The sequence below is a fragment of the Pyrgilauda ruficollis genome, unplaced genomic scaffold (assembly GCF_017590135.1).
Source record: "Pyrgilauda ruficollis isolate IOZ18807 unplaced genomic scaffold, ASM1759013v1 scaffold9, whole genome shotgun sequence".
NCBI lineage: Eukaryota > Metazoa > Chordata > Aves > Passeriformes > Passeridae > Pyrgilauda > Pyrgilauda ruficollis.
The window spans coordinates 9,262,756-9,281,191 of record NW_024531043.1 but is presented as its reverse complement, the minus strand read 5'-3'; the positions used below and the strand labels follow the sequence as shown (position 1 = coordinate 9,281,191).

Genomic DNA, 18,436 nt, shown 5'->3' with positions numbered 1-18,436 from the left:
AAGAGGATTTTTCAGAAAATATGATGGTGACAGGGTGTCACCTCATGCCAGCTCCTTGGGAAGGACTGGGGTGGGTGACTCCTTTGTTGGCACGTTGTCCCCAATGACACCATGAAGGGACAGCTTCAGGTAGCACTAATTTCATTATCTCTTGAGTGTCTACCACAGTAACTGAATTATAATAGGCTGAGTCTGGATGAAGATTGTATTTATAGAGACTTTGTTAATACGGACGGGCAGAAATTGCCTTATCCCTCACAAATTATTTTAGGACGTGCTCTAACCCATTTTAGAGGCAGCCACATTGATTTACACCCTTCAATTTATGAGGGCTGCATAAAGGCTGCCATAAACTAAGGCACAGACATTTATAAATGTCTCTGCAACATGTCATAACACATCTTATGGTAATTTATGCCATTAATCATTTATTAATTATTTTAAAAGGATAGACGCTGTCATGACTTACAGTGAGTTCTCTTTTCTCCTTCTTTCTGTTGTTCTCTTTCCTCATCTCCATCTACCTTAATGCCCTTCCAGCTTTTATAGATGACCCTGTGCTCTCAGGCTGATGAGTGTCAGAAGGCTCTTGGCAAAAAAATTTGAAATTCTTTGAACCCTGTGAGTTTTCAGGAGAGCAGATTTTGGAGACGTGTCTCATTTTGGGAGTGCCCAGCTCAGTGGCAGGTGGAGGGATGGTCACAGGGAGCTTTGCTTTGCTCAGACTTCCTGCACATCGTGTCCTCAGCCCCCTGTAAATCAGTCTGGGAGGGAATGGAGTGCTGTACCCAACAAATGCTGCTCCATTCTCTGAGCAGGAGCAGCAATGGGAGTAGCAGATCCGGGCAGGGCTGCAGCTCTGAGCACTCTCTGGTGTGGGATTAACAAGCAGATCATGTCTCAGTGTCGCTCACTCTGGTATTGATTCCCCCACCGTGTGTCAACAAAAGGGGAGAAATGAAAGGAAATATGGATAAAAAATGGATCAAAGCCGGGTGGAGCAAAAGTCTCAGTGGGGGCGACGGCTCTTTTAATGTGGTTAAACCTGTCTCCCGATAGCCATCTCTTCCCTTCCCCTTTCATGCCCTTTGATGTTGTATATTCCAAATCCTCTCCTTGAAATCTCGCCGAAGGGAGCCTCGGCACTGCTTTTCCAGGGCATTCAGGAGCTCAGCCAGGCACCTCCTCCATCCCCATCCCCAGCCACGGCCCTGGCACGTGTTAAACTGGCCCCAGTGTGGGTTAAAGACACCTTTTCCCCTTCTCTCCTCACCCGTTCAGTTTGTGCAGGAATAAACCAGGAAGGAACAGCACCACCTCTCCCTGGCTGGGGGTGGAAAATGCATTTGCAGCTACAAAAATGCTGAGAAGAAAAGGCTGAATTTCAAAAGCTCCTTCTGCTCTATCCCAGCGTCAGCCCTTCCCGCTGCCTTTGAAACGTATTAGAGCAGCTCTTTTATTAGGAAAGCAGCCTGGCAGCTGGAGGCCAGCAGGGCACCCCGGGCACCATTCACCTGAGTGCTCCAGTCCCTTTGTGGGCTGCAGAAAATCCCCTGGTTTAATTTATTTGCTGTCCCTGTAAGCAGGAGGGAGGTTTGGGGCGCAGCGGGGGCGGCGCTCAGCTCGCTCTCACGCTGTCCTTTTGCTGCCTGATATCAGAATATCAGAATATCAGGATATCAGAATGAAGCTTTGTGGCTCCCAGCTCCCTGTGGGCTTCCCAGCACGCACCTGTAATGGAGGTGGCTGCCATTCCAGCCCTCCTGGTGCTGCCACAGGTGGGTCAGGAGTCGCTCCAAACCCCCTGGCACAGCGGGGCTGCTGCAAATCCAGCCTCCAGAAGGCCTTGGGATGGAGGAAACCCACAGGGCAGGAGGGCTGGGACCTGCTGCTCAGGTGGGGGACACTGAGCTGCCCCAAACCCTGCAGAGATCAGGGGGACCAGGGCAGCAGGAGGGACAGGAGCACCCAGACAGCCAGGGGGGAATTTTGGGGTCAGTGAGACCACCAGCAGTAGCCCAGGGTGAGTGCCTGAGCTGCTATGGCCCAGGGGGCCCTGCACAGCCCCACCCCTGTGGCATCATACCCTGGAAACCCAGGAAATTGGGCATTGAGCAGTTTGGAAATGGGCTGGGGCTGTGGCAAGAGAGGATGAGCTGTTCCCGTGAGTGCTGAGCCTGTGTTTTCCTTCTGCTTCTCTTAAATATTACCTGGGGCAAAGTAATTCCCTTCAGGTATTAAAGTCAGCGAGTTTTCCATGGCCACATCACTCAGGAGAGCCATGTGGAGCTGCTGGTTATAATTCATGGAGGCTAAAATGGTGCCTGGGGATGCCAAGGCTGAGTGGACCCTCTTGTTTGTCCCAGGGATGCTGGAATGGGCAGTGTGGGGTGCTGGAGCAGTGTGGGGTGCTGGAATGGGCAGTTTTGGGTGCAGGAGTGGGCAGTGTGCGGTGCTGGAACAGTATGGGATGCTGGAATGGGCAGTGTGGGGTGCTGGAATGGCAGTGTGGGATGCTGGAATGAGCAGTGTAGGGTGCTGGAGCACTGTGGGATGCTGGAATTGCAGTGTGGGAGCAGTGTGGGGTGCTGGAATGGGCAGTTTTGGGTGCAGGAGTGGGCAGTGTGGGGTGCTGGAACAGTGTGGGGTGCTGGAATGGGCAGTGTGGGGTGCTGGAATGGCAGTGTGGGATGCTGGAATGAGCAGTGTAGGGTGCTGGAGCACTGTGGGATGCTGGAATTGCAGTGTGGGAGCAGTGTGGGGTGCTGGAATGGGCAGTTTTGGGTGCAGGAGTGGGCAGTGTGGGGTGCTGGAGCAGTGTGGGGTGCTGGAATGGGCAGTTTTGGGTGCAGGAGTGGGCAGTGGGGGATGCCAGCCAGATCTGTGCAGCCCCCCAGCCCTTCCAGCTCCCTGTCAGGCAGAGCTTTTGTGTCTGACAGGAATCAGCGTCCATCCAGCCAGCTCAGACAAGAACAAGTGGAAACAGAATAAATCAAAGCCTGGAGTGTTGAGGCAATTCCCCTGCCTGCTCCAGCACAGCCCTTGATGTCGGAGTCCTTCAGTCAGCACAGAAAATACTGGGGAAGGATCAAAGGGGAAGGGAGAAGGGGGTTGGCTCATGGATGTGCTGTGAAGCACCCCCAGCCCTCGAGCCCTGCTTTGTGCATCCCCTCAGCCAGGAGTGGGTCCCCCATGGAGCTCCCCAGGATGTGGCCACCTCTCACTCTTCGTCCCACACCCTCCCCCTGGACCAGCTGTGTTTTAAGGCCCCCTGAGCTCCTTATCCAGCACCCAAAAGTGCCACCCTGAGGTCTCTGGGTGATTTTGACTGCTCCTATTTTTGCTCATCCCCCTGTGTTTCTGAGCTGTGCTGCTCAGTTTCCTCCACTGCACCTTTCTGCTCTGGATTTATAAAAGGATTAATCCTGCAGATTCCTTCCCTATTGATTTAAATCATTAAGCTGGAATCATTATCACCGGCTGTGAGTGATGTCCGCTCGAGGGCAGGAACTGCTGCTCCCGGCTCTAGGGACAGCAAACACTGCTGGGACCCTGAAAGGTGATCCCGGATTTCGAGGGATTGGTTCCTAATCCCATCAGCTCCCACAAGCACATCTGCTGCTTTGCTCTGCCGAAACTCCGATGCCCTGTGGTTCGCCCGCTCCCCGACTCGCCTTTGGACCGTGTTGATTTTGGGGGCGCACGAGGGGGCGTTTTGGCGATGCTGAGGCAGGGCTGGCCCTGGCTGAGCCCCCCGTGCCCCTCCGCAGTTGGCAGGAAGCAGTTCCTGAGGTTCGAGAGCGCCAGCCGCGCTGCCGAGGTGCTGGGCTGCGACGTGGAGGAGCTCGGCACCGCCGTCTTCAAGCACCACCTGAGGCACATCCTGGCGCAGGTGACAGCGCGGGGCCGGCCCCAGGCAGAGGAGAGCCCGCCAGGTACCGGCATGCCCCATCCCCTCGATTTGTTTGAGGAATTAGGAGTTTACGATGAAAAATTGCAAAGCGGGTGTGTTTTATTCCAGCTGGGATGCGTGGGGAGCATTTCCACCCAAGGCATGGGGATGTTTCCACCAGACATGGGGATATTCTCACCAAGGCATGGGGGTATTTCCACCAAGGCATGGGGGTATTTCCACCAAAGGCATGAGGGTATTTCCACCAAAGACACGGGGATATTTCCACCCAAGGCATGGGGATATTTCCACCAAAGGCACAGGGATATTTCTACCAAAGACACGGGGATATTTCTACCAAAGACACGGGGATATTTCCACCAAAGACATGGGGGTAATTACACCAAAGACACAGGGATATTTCCACCAAAGACACAGGGATATTTCTACCAAAGACACGGGGATATTTCCACCCAAGGCACGGGGATATTTCCACCAAAGACATGGGGATATTTCCACCAAAGACATGGGGATATTTCCACCAAAGACACGGGGATATTTCCACCCAAGGCACGGGGATATTTCCACCAAAGACATGGGGGTAATTACACCAAAGACACGGGGATATTTCCACCCAAGGCATGGGGATATTTCCACCAAAGACATGGGGATATTTCCATCCAAGGCATGGAGAGTAATTCTACCAGACATGGGGATATTTCCACTCAAGACATGGGGGTATTTCCACCCAAGACATGGGGGGTAATTACACCAAAGACACGGGGATATTTCCACCCAAGGCATGGGGATATTTCCACCAAAGACATGGGGATATTACCAAAGACATGGGTGTATTTCCACCAAAGACATGCGTGTCTGGTGAGACAGGTTTCAGGTTTAAACACACATTGAACCCCCAAGCCCAAATCTCCCTGCCTGCCCATTCCCCGCCCAATCTTTGGTGGTGCCACATCTCCTGGTGGTCCTGGGTGGGCGTTTTTGATGAAGTAACATCATCTTCCTCAATGAAATAACATCATCGATGTTCGCTGCTTGACTTTTTCTTCTGAGCAGTTGCAGTGGAGGTTTGGCTTTCTCTCAGGTCAAAACCAGGAGCCTGGTTCTTGCTGGCTCCTTCAGTGAAAGGTTCTGCTTTTTGGGTTTCAGCGGTACCTGAGTCTTGCTTTACTGGGTTATCTTTATGGCCTTTACCTAGTGACTAAATTCTTATGTGTTCTGTTACAGGTTGTCTCTACCTAGCAAGTTACATTCCTGTTACAAACTGTGTTCTGTAATCTGCATATTTGTTAAATAAGCTATATATTATTATATATTTCTCCCCCTCTCTCTCTCTCTCTATAATATATATATATAATATATAACATATATTATATATTATATAATATATATTTTATATTTTATTTATTTTTATATATATATATACACATATATTTCTGTTTTTCACCACCCCCCTGAGTACATTATATCCTTTCAAAATTCTGAATTTTCATATACATATATGTTTCCCATATCACTTTTCCCCTTTGTTTCTGGGGGAGGGGGAATGATGAGGCAAATTGTCCTGTTCTTCTCAGTCTGAGAGGCTCAGGTAGGTCTTAAAATTAATAAAATCATTAACTGTGCTGTGTCACATTGCTGCCCTCAGCTCTGCAGCTGCCCCTGCCTGACCCTCCTTAGGGACAGGTGAAATCAGGTGAATTCAGATAAGTGATGTGGCTTAAACACGGTGAGAGCTCTGCCTAGAAAAATGGGGGAAATCCCTAAATTCCACAAATTAGCTGGTGTTGTGCTCTGAGCACCTGTGTCCTGCAAGGAGATCTGGATCAGGGATTGTGCTGCTGAGCCACCAGAAACCTTAAATTATTGCATGGCTCTGATTCATGGAGGCAGATCCAGCATGTGTGAGGTGGGAGGGTGAGATATTGCCTGGATTTCAGGTCAGTCTTCCCACACTCCTTAAAGGTTGGACTTGATGGTCTCGGAGGTCTTTCCCAACCTTGGTAATCCCATGGTAGCAGCAGAATTCCAGCTGGGCCCTGCCAGTTATCCTGGTAAAAGCAGGAACCTGAGGAGGAGACCTTTGACATGGCAATAGAATTCCTTAAATCCACGTGAGGCAGGAGAGGAGCTGGAGGCAGGCCAGGGGGCATGCTGTGGAGCTGTGTGGGTTCTCCTGCAGTGCAATCCAGGGAATCCCAGGTCCCACCTCAGCTCTGGACTGGGAAATAAACGCGCTTCCTGCTCTTCCCTTCGCTGTGCCAGGGCCGAAGATGACGGGAGTGGAGTGTGTGGAGGGAATGGCCTCGGGGCTCTACGAGGAGCTCTTTGCTGCTGTGGTCTCGCTCATCAACAGGTACCAAAGAGCTGCTGGGAGCTGGGGCTGGGGGTGGCAGCCCCTTCCCCAGGGGCACGAAGCATGGCTGATTCCTGCTGGAAAAACAGGCAGCTGTGTGAAAATCCTTATGTGGGAGTGGCGCTGTTATTGTAGAATGTTGGGAGCTGCTGATGCAGGGAATGATGGGCATTTGATTCTATTGATACAGAAGGCTGAAAAATTGCTTTATTAAAGCTACATTATATTATATTGATACTATATTATAATTATACTAAGGAGATACAATACAATGCATATATATACACACTATATATATAGTACACACATAGTATATATATACACTATATATATACTATACTATAGTATATATATGATATATAGTATATAGTGTATATATATATTATATATATACTATATATATACACACTATATATAGTATATATATACTATATATTTACTATATATATACACACTATATATAGTATATATATACTATATATTTACTATATATATATATACACTACATATTTACAATATATATACTATACTAAAGATACATACCAAAGAAAATCTCATGACTGTCTCCAGTTAGGTACAGCTTTGACTCAACTGGCTAAGGAAACAAAACAACTTTCGCTGGTGTTTAATTAATTAAATTATTTTAGGTAAACAATTTTCTTAACACATTTTACATGTGTAAAAAATAATAGGAGTAGAGAATAGAGATAAGAATTTGGGGTTTTTTTTCTTCTCTCTGTGCTTCTCTGGAAAAAAATCTTTGGGAAGTTGTGTCTGCTGCTCTCTGTGAAGAGAGCTGTGGTTACAGTGCTGGCAGTCAGGATTCTGTGTCCTGCGCTCTGTGGCACTGCGAGGGCATGGCTGGCACCACTCTGCTGCCTGTGGGTAAATCCTGGTGATCTGTGTGTGGCTCTTCCCAGGTCCTTCTCCTCCCAGCACCTCTCCATGGCCTCCATCGCCGTGGTGGACAGCCCTGGCTTCCAGAGCCCGCGGCAGCAGCGGAGCGAGCGAGCGGCCACCTTCGAGGAGCTCTGCCACAACTACGTCCAGGAGAGGCTGCAGGGGCTCTTCTATGAGAAAACCTTCCTGTGGGAGATGGAGAGGTACAGAGAGGTGAGGAGCAGGGCTTGAGAGCAGCTCCCAGCACCCGGGAGTGCCTTTGTGCCCAGGGGTCCCTGTGTCCCGCTCTGGTGTGAGAGAATAACTCAGGGGCGTTACTGGGAGGGCTGGGGGAGCTCTGCAAGGAGCAGAAACTTCTCTCTCTCCACCCCCTGCCTCAGTTCTGGATCCTCTTGGCTATTTCTGATGTGCCAGAGCTGCTCTCTTGGCATCTTTGTGGAAGCTGCCGTGGCAGGGGGGTTGGAATGAGATGATTTTTCCCAACACAAACCATTTTGGAATTCTATTATACACTTGCTCCGGCTCAGGAGACTTTGTGTCTTCTCTTGGCACAGCTGACTTTTTCCTCAGGTGATGAATAATAGAGAATAGAAAGGAAAATGATAAATTATTGCAGAAATAAGCTGTTGAGAAACCTGCAGGCAGAGATGAACTTATTATAGGCTTGAAGGAGTTACCATAATGCCTCTAGCCCTGGGAAAAGAGCTGAATTCCTATGGTTTAACACAGACATCATCGAGTAAGGAGAGATGTGCCCTTCCCTAGTGATGAAGACTTCCAAATGCCATCCCACGACTGAAAAAAGCTTTTAAATGATGTTTTCCAGGAAAATGTTGAGGTGTCTTTTGATCTTCCAGAGCGCTCTCCCCTGGCCACGCTGTCCATCATCGACCTGAGCTGCTCCCAGGTACCCTGTCCCCTCTGCACCCTGCTGCTCCAAGCAGTGAGGGCTCCAGAGGCAGAGTGGGACCCTGTGGAGCATCAGGGCAACCTGAAGTGTTGTAGGGAGAGGGGGGCACAGCATCCACCAGGATGATTTTTGGCTTTTTAAAATATAAACACCCACCCTGACCAAGCTCTGCATTCCAGCCTGGGGTGATGGGCTCCCCTGGGACAGTCACTGCTGTGATGGGTGATGTCCAGAGCTGGGTCAGGAGGGGAGGGGCTGGGTGAATTATCGTGGTTTCTGCCATGATGGCTGTTGGGGTCCACTCCGGCTAGCTATGGACCCTTGCCCACATGATAATTCATAGACAAAAGCAAAAAACTGAGAAGTGCTCTTCTCCACGTGGGAAACGTTCTCCTTTATTCCAAGAGACACACCAAGTGGACAAACCCATGGGAGAAAGAGGGCGTTCCCTGGTGGCAGGGGATTTTTATATCCTGAGGAATGGGGACAGAGGAAGAGGCCCACAGCCAATGGGATACAGTGAGGGGAGGCAAGGGGAGGGTCTCTTCACCCAGGCAGAGACCACCAGGGGGTACTGGGGTGGCTGAGGGAAAGGCCGTGTGATGGGAAAAGGGATAACAAACCACGTGATACAACATAAGCTATTCAGTGCAATACAAAAACCACTCTGTGCAAATTCCCAATGCACCCAGTGCAAAGCAACAGCTAAATAACTATTTAGTGCAACACAACAGCTGGGGGCACAGCTGGGCAGTGGGAGCAGGGTGTGGGGAGCAGAGTGGGCTGTGGCTGGAGCCCAGAGTGTCCCTTGGCAGCCTCAGGTGCTCCCGGGCAGCCCCGGGGCCGCTCGCCGGGGGCTGCTGTGGATCCTGGACGAGGAGGTGCTGGTGCCAGGCTCCGGGGATGGCACTGCCTTCGAGCGCCTCTGCTCCTACTTCGCCACCAAGGGACCCGACCAGGACGGTGAGTTGGGCTCGGCTTGGCTGCCCAGCCTCTGGCATCACCGTTTGGCTTTGGGATTCTGGGAGATGTGGATGAGCAAACCCCTCACTGTGTTTTTCTCTGGGCTGGTCCTGGGGTGCTGTGACCATCACAGGCGAGGGGCACCTGCGCAGGTGTGAGCAGACGCTGCACTTTGAGATCTGCCACCAGCTGGGCACGGCCCCCGTGCGCTACGACCTCACGGGCTGGGTCAGCAAGGCCAAGTTCAACCTCTCGGCCCAGAATGCCATCCAGGTGCTGCAGAACTCCACGGTGTAAGTGCCAGGAGGTGCCACAGTGCCCGTGGGAGGGGGTTGGGGATGCCCCTGCCCTGGGCTGCAGACCTGCCCCAGCTCTGGAGACAGAGGGAGTGGGGCACAGGGAGGAATGGTTTCCCACTGCAGAGAGCAGTGTTAGGTGGGATACTGCGGAGAATTTCTTGGCTGTGAGGGTGGTAAAGCCCTGTTCTAACTCTGGAAGTGTCCAAGGTCATGGTGGACAGGGCTTGGAGCAAGTTGGGCTGGTGGAAGGTGTCCCTGCCTGTGGAGGTGCCACACAAGTCAGAGCTGTGAGGCTTCACCAGCAGCTGCCCAGGCTTTCCCTCTGCTTTGAGCAGCCTTGCAAACGAAATTGGAACTGAAAGGGAACTAAAGTGCTGCAGGTGTCTGTGCACACAGGGGGATTTTAACCTTCTGCTAGCATGCTCCTGGCTCAGTTGGTTTGGGCTCCAACCCGGGGAAGCTTTAACAGCAGAGAACAGCTCCATGCTCATACCAGAGCGAATGGACAGGGTGGGGGTGTCCCGGCACCCCTTCCCGCTCCTCAGAGCAGCACCAGGTTGGGATGTGGGGTGTCGCATCGCTGTGGCAGAGGCCGGGATGGCAGCGGGCGGTGTGTGTCCCGCAGAGCCGCGGTCCGGCAGCTGGTGCAGCCGCGGGCGAGCGCTCCGCCGGGCTGCCGCGCCCTGGCCGGGCTGGACGGGCGCTCCCAGGCCGCCCTGCACCGCAACGCCTGCCTGAGGAAAACCTTCGCCAGCGCCTTCGCCGCCGTGAGGAAGAGGTCGGTGTGCGCCCAGATCAAGCTGCAGGCGGTGAGTGCCGGCGCTGGGACACGGTGGCTGTGGGCGGGGGGGTTGTGGCACAGAGCGCGGTGACACCACGCGGGGATCTTGCCTTGGGCAAGGCTCCTTACAGGGGTGCCCGCACCCCCAGCAGTGAGTGAGCTCCTGCCCGTCCCCATCGGGGATGTGGCCACCGGGGTGCTGCGTGCTGTCACTCAGGGAGAGCCACCAGGCAAAGAGATCAGGCACGGGTGGCACAGATCACACACAGATCGTGTACACATCTCACACAGATCACACACAGATCGTGTACAGATCACACACAGATCACACACAAGATTACACACAGATCTCACACAGATCACACAGTTTACACACAGATCTCACACAGATCACACACACAGATCTCACACAGATCTCAGATCACACACAGATCATGCACAGATTTCACACAGATCTCACACAGATCTCAGATCACACACACAGATCTCACACAGATTACACACAGATCACACACACAGATCTCAGATCACAGATCACGCACAGATCTCACGCAGATCTCACACAGATTACACACAGTTTACACACAGATCTCAAACAGATCTCACACAGATTACACGAGCACCTCGCTGCTTTAATCCTCTTAAGTGCTCAGACAGTATCCAGCCCTCGGCGCTGGGCACGTGCCAGGCTCCTGCTGCTCTCACACCTAATTAAGTGCCCAAACTCTCTCCGGAGATGAGGCTCAGGCTCTGCTGAGTCCCTGACCAGCCTGTTTTGTGGTCCTGCCTGTCCCTGGCAAACCCCCTCCCCAGCATCCCTCAACCACAATGATTTTTAATCCTTCCAATGCAAATAATTCCATGATTCTACAAACTGTGGTACATTTTCTGGCCATCACCTGAACACGTGGCACATCAGGAGGAAGGGTCCTGCTCACCACTCATGTTCACCCTCTGACTGATGCTGTTCCCAGCTTGGAGCTGACTGCTCCACCTGCCCAGACCCCCTGCAGGTGCACAGGGAGCATTTCCCACTGCCAGCACATGGTCACCCTTTGTCCCCTCCATCCCCACTGACCTCTGCCACTCTCCAGGATGCCCTCACCAACCTTCTCCGGCGGTCCCAGCTGCACTTTGTCCACTGCCTCCTCCCAGGGATGGGCCAGGAAGGGCCGGTCCCTCGGCCCCCAGCGCCACCAGACTCAGCCCCACAGCTGGATGTGGTGGCCCTGAGGACACAGCTGGAGGGGAGCCAGCTCCTGGATGCCCTGCGCCTCCACCGTGTCGGTACGTCCAGACCCTGCCCCTGCAGCTCCCTGCCCCTGGCTCAGCCCTTCCAGCCTTTGCTCATCACCTGCTTCTCACCAGCAGGCGAGGAATCCCCCTTCCTTCAGAAATTCCCCATTTGGAAGTTCTCCTCCATTTTTATTCCTGCTTTTTGCAGGGGTTCTGAGCCCCTCTCCTGCCTGAGCTCTGTTGGCTGCAGCTCCAGTGGAGCTCTCCTTGGAGCATCAGGCTGCACCTGCACTGACCCCAGCCACAGCCCATGCCATGGGGACAGGGAGCTGTGCAGGAGGCCCAGGGGCATGTCCTGGGTGACACGAGGTGCTGGGGTGCCATCTGTCCCCCTCAAACTCACCTCGGTGCCCTCTCCCTGCCCTCACTGCAGGGCTTTCTCTCTCGTGGCAGCTCCCCATGTCCCCTCCAGCCCCGCTGCCCTTTGCTGTCTCAGGATGTCCCAGCAGGTCCCTCCCCAGCCTGCCAGTGCCAGTGGCAGTGCCCTGGGCGTGGTGCAGCCCCCAACAGCCCCGTGTGCCCCCAGGCTATTCGGATCGGCTGCTCCTCACCCAGTTCCGCAGGCGCTTCCAGCTGCTGGCTCCGGAGGTGATGAAGAAGCACAACTCTGCCTACGAGGTGCCAGATGAGAGCAAGGTGTGTGCTGGGCTGGGGGGCACGGGCTGGCACCCCCAGTGGGGCTGTGATGATGCCAGAACTGAGGTGGGCATTGCTGTGGCACAGTCCCTCTCCCTGGCTCCCCAAAAATCTGGGACTGAGGACAAGCCAGGCAGCATTCCCAGGGACCCAAGAGAGCAGGGACTGTGGAATCTTCTGGGCACTGGGCATCACCTGCAACCTGGGGTGACTCCTCACCTCACCCTGTCATGCTGAAAGCCAAAAGAGCTCAGGAGGGAATCTGGACACCTGCCAGTTTTATTTGTTTCCGAGTAAATTTGTAGCAAAACCAGCACAAAGCCATGCCTGGAATAAGGCTATGGATGAGCCACCAAGAGCTGAGAGGAGCTGAATTAAAGCTGGACACGTGCTGTGTTGTGCAAACTGCAGCCAGCATGTGCAAAGGCAGTTAAGACCTCGGGATTTAATAAGACAAGTCTGACAATTGGGAAAGGTCAATATTGCTATGAAATGCTGTCGGAGGCAGAGGGTGCCTTGTCAGCAGCGTGTAAGCAGGGGATTTGGAAAATCCCATCCTCCCCGGAGCTTGCTGCCACGAGGGTTTGTCAGCTGGGAAATGCTTCCTGGGACATGGCATGAACCTGGCTGCTGGAGCAGGAGAGAGGCTCAGCTGTGAGGAGACAGAGCAGCGAGAGCTGGCCCCGTGCTTGTGCTGGGGTGGGACTGTCCTGCACAGCCCTGCACCAGTCCTGATCCCAGCAGTGCCACCAGAACAGGCACAGCCACAGCACTGGTGCTTCCTCCCCCTGGCACGGTGTTTCAGGCTCTGTGATCCATATTTCACTCCCTGGTGTGCTCCATCCCCTCCTTGCACGGCTGCTGGTGAGGCCAGGGGTGCAATCCTGCTGCTCCTGGGTGGAATATCCCTTCTGTGGGTTTGTCCTTCGGGGAGCAGGTGAGATGATGTTGTGTGGAATGAGGTGTTAGCAGAGGATTTTTGTTACAATTTCTGTAGTCCTGGGGCTTTCAAACCATCCATCCAGCCAGACAGCGTGGCTGCCCCAGGGGAGTGGTTGATGTTGCTGCTGTTATATTCATGTTCTGGTCCAAAGCTTGGAGTAATTGAGTTCAGGCTTCTCCTTGGGATAATCTCCTGCTTGAATCCTCCAGGAGTTCTGTGCTCTGGGCTCAGGGGAGAACTCAGCCCTTCCCCTGATTTTGGCTCCATGGGATGAGCTGTTGGTGAGGGGGGCAGGAGGGGAGCACTGAGTGCAGCTGGATGGAGCTGGGACAGGCACTGTCCCCTGTGTCACCTCCTGCCCGTGCCCCAAGGCTCTGCCAGACCAGGCATGGCAGCAAAAGGAGGAAATCTTCCCAGCAGCTGCAGATCTCTGCTCCCCATCCTGCTGAAAGCCTCGGGGGAGGGAAGTCCTTGCACTGGGACTTAGGACTGGGCTTTGGCAAGGGGAGGAGGAAAGAAGGGCAGAGCTGGATGAACCCTCACTGGGTGTCCATGAGGACTGGGGGGCTCTGCACCCCATTTCAGCAGCTGACAGCAGGGTGTGGGTGTTTCCTGAGCAGCCCCATGTTGTGTTCCTTCTCCGTAGGCAATCGAGGAGCTGTTCCAGGCGCTGGATCTGGAGAAGAAGAGCGTTGCCATAGGACGCACCCAGGTACCACGACTGTGCCCTGCTTCCCCGTTGCTCTGGTGTGTGTGGGCACAACCCCATGCCAGGCTCCCCAGCAGCCCAAAGCTCCCCAAACTGGGGACAAAGGCTCTCCTCCACTGCTGCATGTGGCACCAGGTGGGCTGGGAAACTGAGACTCTAAATATCAGAGCAAAAGCCTCATAATCCTCATGTGAAAGCAGTACCCAGGGTCAATCCTGTACCTAATTACCAAAATCCAGCCTGTCCCTGGTGGTATTTAAGTTCCTAATTACCATTGATGTCTCCTGGGAGTGAAGGGGGCTTGGGCAGCTCGTGGGTTTGCTGCAGAGCAGGAACTGTCACAGCAACCACATTTGAACTTCAATGTGATGGTCTGAAAGAAAAATTAATTTCACGTGCATGCTTGCCTTCAGCTCTGGAGTTTGTAAAGAAAGAATTCACGGAACGGTTCTGTGGAGCAAAATGACTTTCTTTTATCCTGCACTGTGCAGTTTGTAATTATCTCCTCTCTGGAACCCTCGTTCTTAATCAATAGCACGGTGGCAGCCCCGGTCACATTTCGTTAGGGACGAGTTCGCTTTGCCGTCGCTTTGAGCATTGATTTTGTACCAGCTGTGAAACTTGCAGGGCTGGGGAGTTAATTCAGACATTAATGAGGCAATCGAATGGGTGGTGGAGCAATCATGGCATCAGCTCGGGAGAGCCACTTTCCTTGGGGTTGTGCTTTGATTCAATTTGGCACGGTTAAAATGCAGCTCTCTCAGCACTGCCCTGGCCTCACCTGTGTCACTCAGGGGTTATTAAACCTGGGCCATGCAAATGGTTGGGGGTTCCTGATCCTGGATTCCAAGAGTTTCTCCCAGCAGTGACCCAGAGACACTTCAGACACTCCGAGATCGATACCGGCCTGGGTCTGATGGCATCAGCAAATCTGTGTCATTTCTGAGGTGTTTCTGACCAGTTCAGAGAAAGAAAACAGTCTGGTTTATTTTGGTTTTGCTATGGTAACACATCACTGCTGTTACCTGTGTGCATTTGTGTCTCACTGTCAGAATCCACTGTCAGTGGAGGTGTCCATCCATCCATCCATCCATCCATCCATCCATCCATCCATCCATCCATCCATCCATCCCATCCCCACAGTGAGGGGAACAGGCAGCATCCCACAGGAAAAGTTTTGAGGAATTGTACCTTGTGATGGTCGATGCCTCTGTCAAGGAGGAGGGAGAGTTTCCAGCCCTGACCTGGGGTGTGTAACCCGTTCCTTGCTGCCAGGTGTTCCTGAAGCCAGGGGTGATCTCCAGGCTGGAGAAGCAGCGGGACAAGCTGATAGCCCAGAAGATGACTCTGCTCCAGGCTGCCTGCAAGGGCTTCCTCAGCCGCCAAAAGTTCAAGAGATTGAAGGTACCCATCCCATGGGCTGGGGACACCTGAGCCCACCCAGGTCAGTGCTGCTGGGACAGCACCCAAATAACAGCTCTTTAGAGCTCCTTTGAAGCTTTCCCCTGCAGCCATGAGATGCTGTGCTGCCATCCCTGAGCTCCTCTGCCACCTTTCCCTCTCCAGCCTGGTGTCCCAGCCCGGTCCTTCCTGGCAGTCCTGGCTGGGTGAGGGTCATGGCTGCTGTGTCCCCACAGATCCAGCGCCTGGCCATCCGCTGCATCCAGAAGAACCTGCAGCTGTTCCAGGCAGTCAGGCACTGGCCCTGGTGGCGGCTGCTGAGCCACGTGCGGCCCCTGCTCAGCGTTAACCTCGCCGAGGAGCAGCTCCGTGCTAAGGAAGTGAGTGCCAAGGGCTGGGATGGGATGGGTGGGACAGGACAGGGTTCTTTAGGGGCTCTGCCTGGTGGATTGCTCGAGTTGGAAGTCACTTCTGCCCAGGCAAAGATGTTTTTCCTACCATCCAGAAGTTGGCATCTGTTCTTAGCCCAGTGTCACACGTTCTGCAGAGCTGTGGAGGGAGAAGTGACTTCTTAGAGGGACAGTAGCAAACACACCATGTTATGGTTGTGTTCGAGGCTCCCAGGACGAGGGAAGAGATGAGAGTCTTGACTCTGTGTTTCAGAAGGCTGATTTATTATATTATAATATTATATTACATTAAAATGCTATACTAAAACTATACTAAAAAGAATAGAGAGAAAGGATCCATCAGAAGGCTGGAAAGGAATAGCAAGGAAGGAATGATAACAAAAGCTTGTGAATCTCAGAGAGTGCGACACAGCTGGATCTTTGATTGGTCATTAAGTAGAAACAACTCACGTGGACCAATCAAAGATGCACCTGTTGGTAAACAATGTCCAGACCACATTCCACAGCCATCAGACAGTTAATTGTTTACATTTCTTTTCTGAGGATTCTCAGCTAGAATAGGAAAAAAATCCTAGCAAAGGATTTTCATAAAAATATCATGGTGACACCATGTCCCCGCAGTCAAACTCCACCCCAGGGTTCCCTCACTGCCCTCCTCATGCCCTCTACAAGCTCCAGGGGCTGTGTCCCCTGAGCCAACCCCTGGGGATGGGCTTGTCAGCCTGTGGGGAGATGAGCATTCAAACACCCCTGTGACAGAGGGGACTCCACTCTGTGCTGTCCCCAGTGCTGTGCTGGCATCCACCTGTGTTGCCCTGGGAGATGCTAATAGATAGGAGATGCTAATGGACATTTTTTGTCCCAGGAAAGGCTCCTTTCAGCCCTCTGCACCCTCTGAGACCTCTGCTAAATTCCTATCTTTCCTGGAGTCCCACTCCTCCTCTTGCCTTAGCGAGGTTTTAACAAGATGTTTTCAGGCTGGCTCAGATGAAATAAAAGCTGCCCAAGCCTCTGTTTTTGTCTCCAAACCCACCTGGGATCCATCAGGCCCCATCATCTGTTAACCTCTGTTTTTATCACCACTCTGCACGTTCTGCTCCTGCTCAGTGTTGGACATCAAAGCAGGACAAGGCTGCGTGGAGCAGCTCCTGCTGCCTGGGAAGGAATCACAGCCAACACCGTGCCTTTGCACCGTGCTCTGATACCTGCCAGGGCCCTGAGACACTCCCTGGGCATGATCCAGGCCCCTGGCTGTTCATGCCAGGCTTTTGAGGTTTGCTGCTCTCTCATAAAACATGCTCTACACACACCAAAGCTGACATTCCCTCCGATGGAATTCATGTCAGGAGCTGTAGTCCTGGCAATTTGCAGTGAGCAGCCTTCAAAGTTGCCTGGTAAATTTTATTAATAAGGCAGCTATGTCTCTTCCACTTATTTTGAACAGAAAACAAGGTTTTCATAAATAAACCGAGGATGCTGGAACTCTCTGTGTGTGTTTTTTTCCAATCTTCCCTAGGAGGAGCTGGCGGCGCTGAGAAGGAAGCTGGAAAAATCCGAGCAGGCGTGCAGCGAGCTCAGACAGACTACAGAGAGTCTGGAGAGCAAGGTACAGCCCCAGAACCTCTGGTGCAGACCCCAAAACATCTGATGCAGACCCCAAAACCTCTGCCACAGCCCTGTTTGGCCAGGTTGGGACGGGAGCTGATGGGGATGAACAGGAGCAGCAGTTCCAGCAGAGCAGGAGGAGCCATGAGCAGGGGCAGCTGCCATGGATGGTCCCCTGGACAGGATTCTGGACAGGCTGCAGTGTCCAGCTACAGAATTCCAGGCTGGCATCACTCCAGGCTGCCCAGAGAAGCTGTGGCTGCCCCATCCCTGAAAGTATCCAAGGCCAGGTTGGATGGGGCTGGGAGCAACCTGGGCTAGTGGAAGGTGTCCCTGCCCATGGGGTGGAACTGGATGAGCTTTAAGGTCCTTTCCAGCCCAAACCATTCTGGGATTCTGTGTTCCCAGCTGGCTGCTGGTCCTCTGTGGGTTCTGCTCTCAGATGCACAGCTCCTTGTGATTGTGCCTGGGATTTTGCCAAGCATCATGAGGAGAAGGAGCTCCCAAGGTTTCTATAAATACCCTGGGTTTTCCCAGCTCCCTTGGCTGCACCAGGGCTGAGCTGGGTCGAGGCTGCAGCTCTGCCTGACGGAGCCAACAGCCCCCAAGGCCAGGACCCTCCTCATCCCTGGGAAGGGGATAAAGATGGTTTAGTTTAAACTCTTTGTGAATGCTGAGCAAGGCAACTGCCTCAGGGCAGACCTAGGAAAACACCAGGGAGAGAAATCCTGTGGGATTTGCTTACTGGGTTAAGCTTGTGGGATTCCCTAAGGAGCTGGTGCCTGCACAATGCTGTCAGACACAGGAAAGGAGTGTTGGAATGCTGTGTTTTCCTGTGGCTCTGCAGCCCCTGGACTGGCTGAGCAGGAAGGACCATGTGCCCGTCTGCTCTGCGGAAAATGGAATTGATTTTCTGGATTAATAATTCTCCCCTTCTGCTCCTGGTTTCAAAGGAAATGTAATGCAATAAAGTAGGACAATGGAGAGCTGTGATGAGCCCTGCAGTGCAAGCAGCGTGGCACAGGCAGCTGCCACACAGGAGCCTGGGCTCCCACTGGTGACACTGGCCAGGGCCGGTGTGCACTCCTGAGAGCAGGCAGAGCTGTCAGGATGGCTGTGGCACGGCAGAACCACCCCCAGCCATGCCCAGACTGACCCCCTGCTCCCCCAGATCATCGACCTGACCACGGAGCTGTCGGATGAGCGCTACAAGGGCGATGTCACCTGCCAGGCCCTGGATGGGGAGCGGGCGGAGCGGCTGCGGGGCACCCGCGAGCTGCAGGAGCTGCAGGTACAGAGCCCTGAGCCCTGTGCGGT

At 53.2% G+C, this 18,436-nt stretch overlaps 1 protein-coding gene across 4 annotated transcripts in view; it reads left to right on the top strand.

The window, feature by feature from the left end:
- Nucleotides 1–18,436, top strand: part of MYO18B (myosin XVIIIB) — a 58,722-nt gene that overhangs the window by 10,149 nt on the left and 30,137 nt on the right. For 3 of the 4 annotated variants that reach the window (XM_041488325.1, XM_041488323.1, XM_041488322.1), the window contains exons 13-26: nt 3,771–3,935; nt 6,176–6,266; nt 7,187–7,379; nt 7,993–8,073; nt 8,892–9,039; nt 9,173–9,332; nt 9,964–10,147; nt 11,214–11,406; nt 11,942–12,051; nt 13,641–13,706; nt 14,979–15,107; nt 15,341–15,484; nt 17,031–17,120; nt 18,291–18,410. In XM_041488325.1, coding sequence (XP_041344259.1) covers nt 3,771–3,935; nt 6,176–6,266; nt 7,187–7,379; nt 7,993–8,073; nt 8,892–9,039; nt 9,173–9,332; nt 9,964–10,147; nt 11,214–11,406; nt 11,942–12,051; nt 13,641–13,706; nt 14,979–15,107; nt 15,341–15,484; nt 17,031–17,120; nt 18,291–18,410 — 1,874 coding nt within the window. The remainder of the gene's footprint in view (nt 1–3,770; nt 3,936–6,175; nt 6,267–7,186; nt 7,380–7,992; nt 8,074–8,891; nt 9,040–9,172; nt 9,333–9,963; nt 10,148–11,213; nt 11,407–11,941; nt 12,052–13,640; nt 13,707–14,978; nt 15,108–15,340; nt 15,485–17,030; nt 17,121–18,290; nt 18,411–18,436) is intronic. The other variant, XM_041488324.1, reaches the window with a different exon arrangement.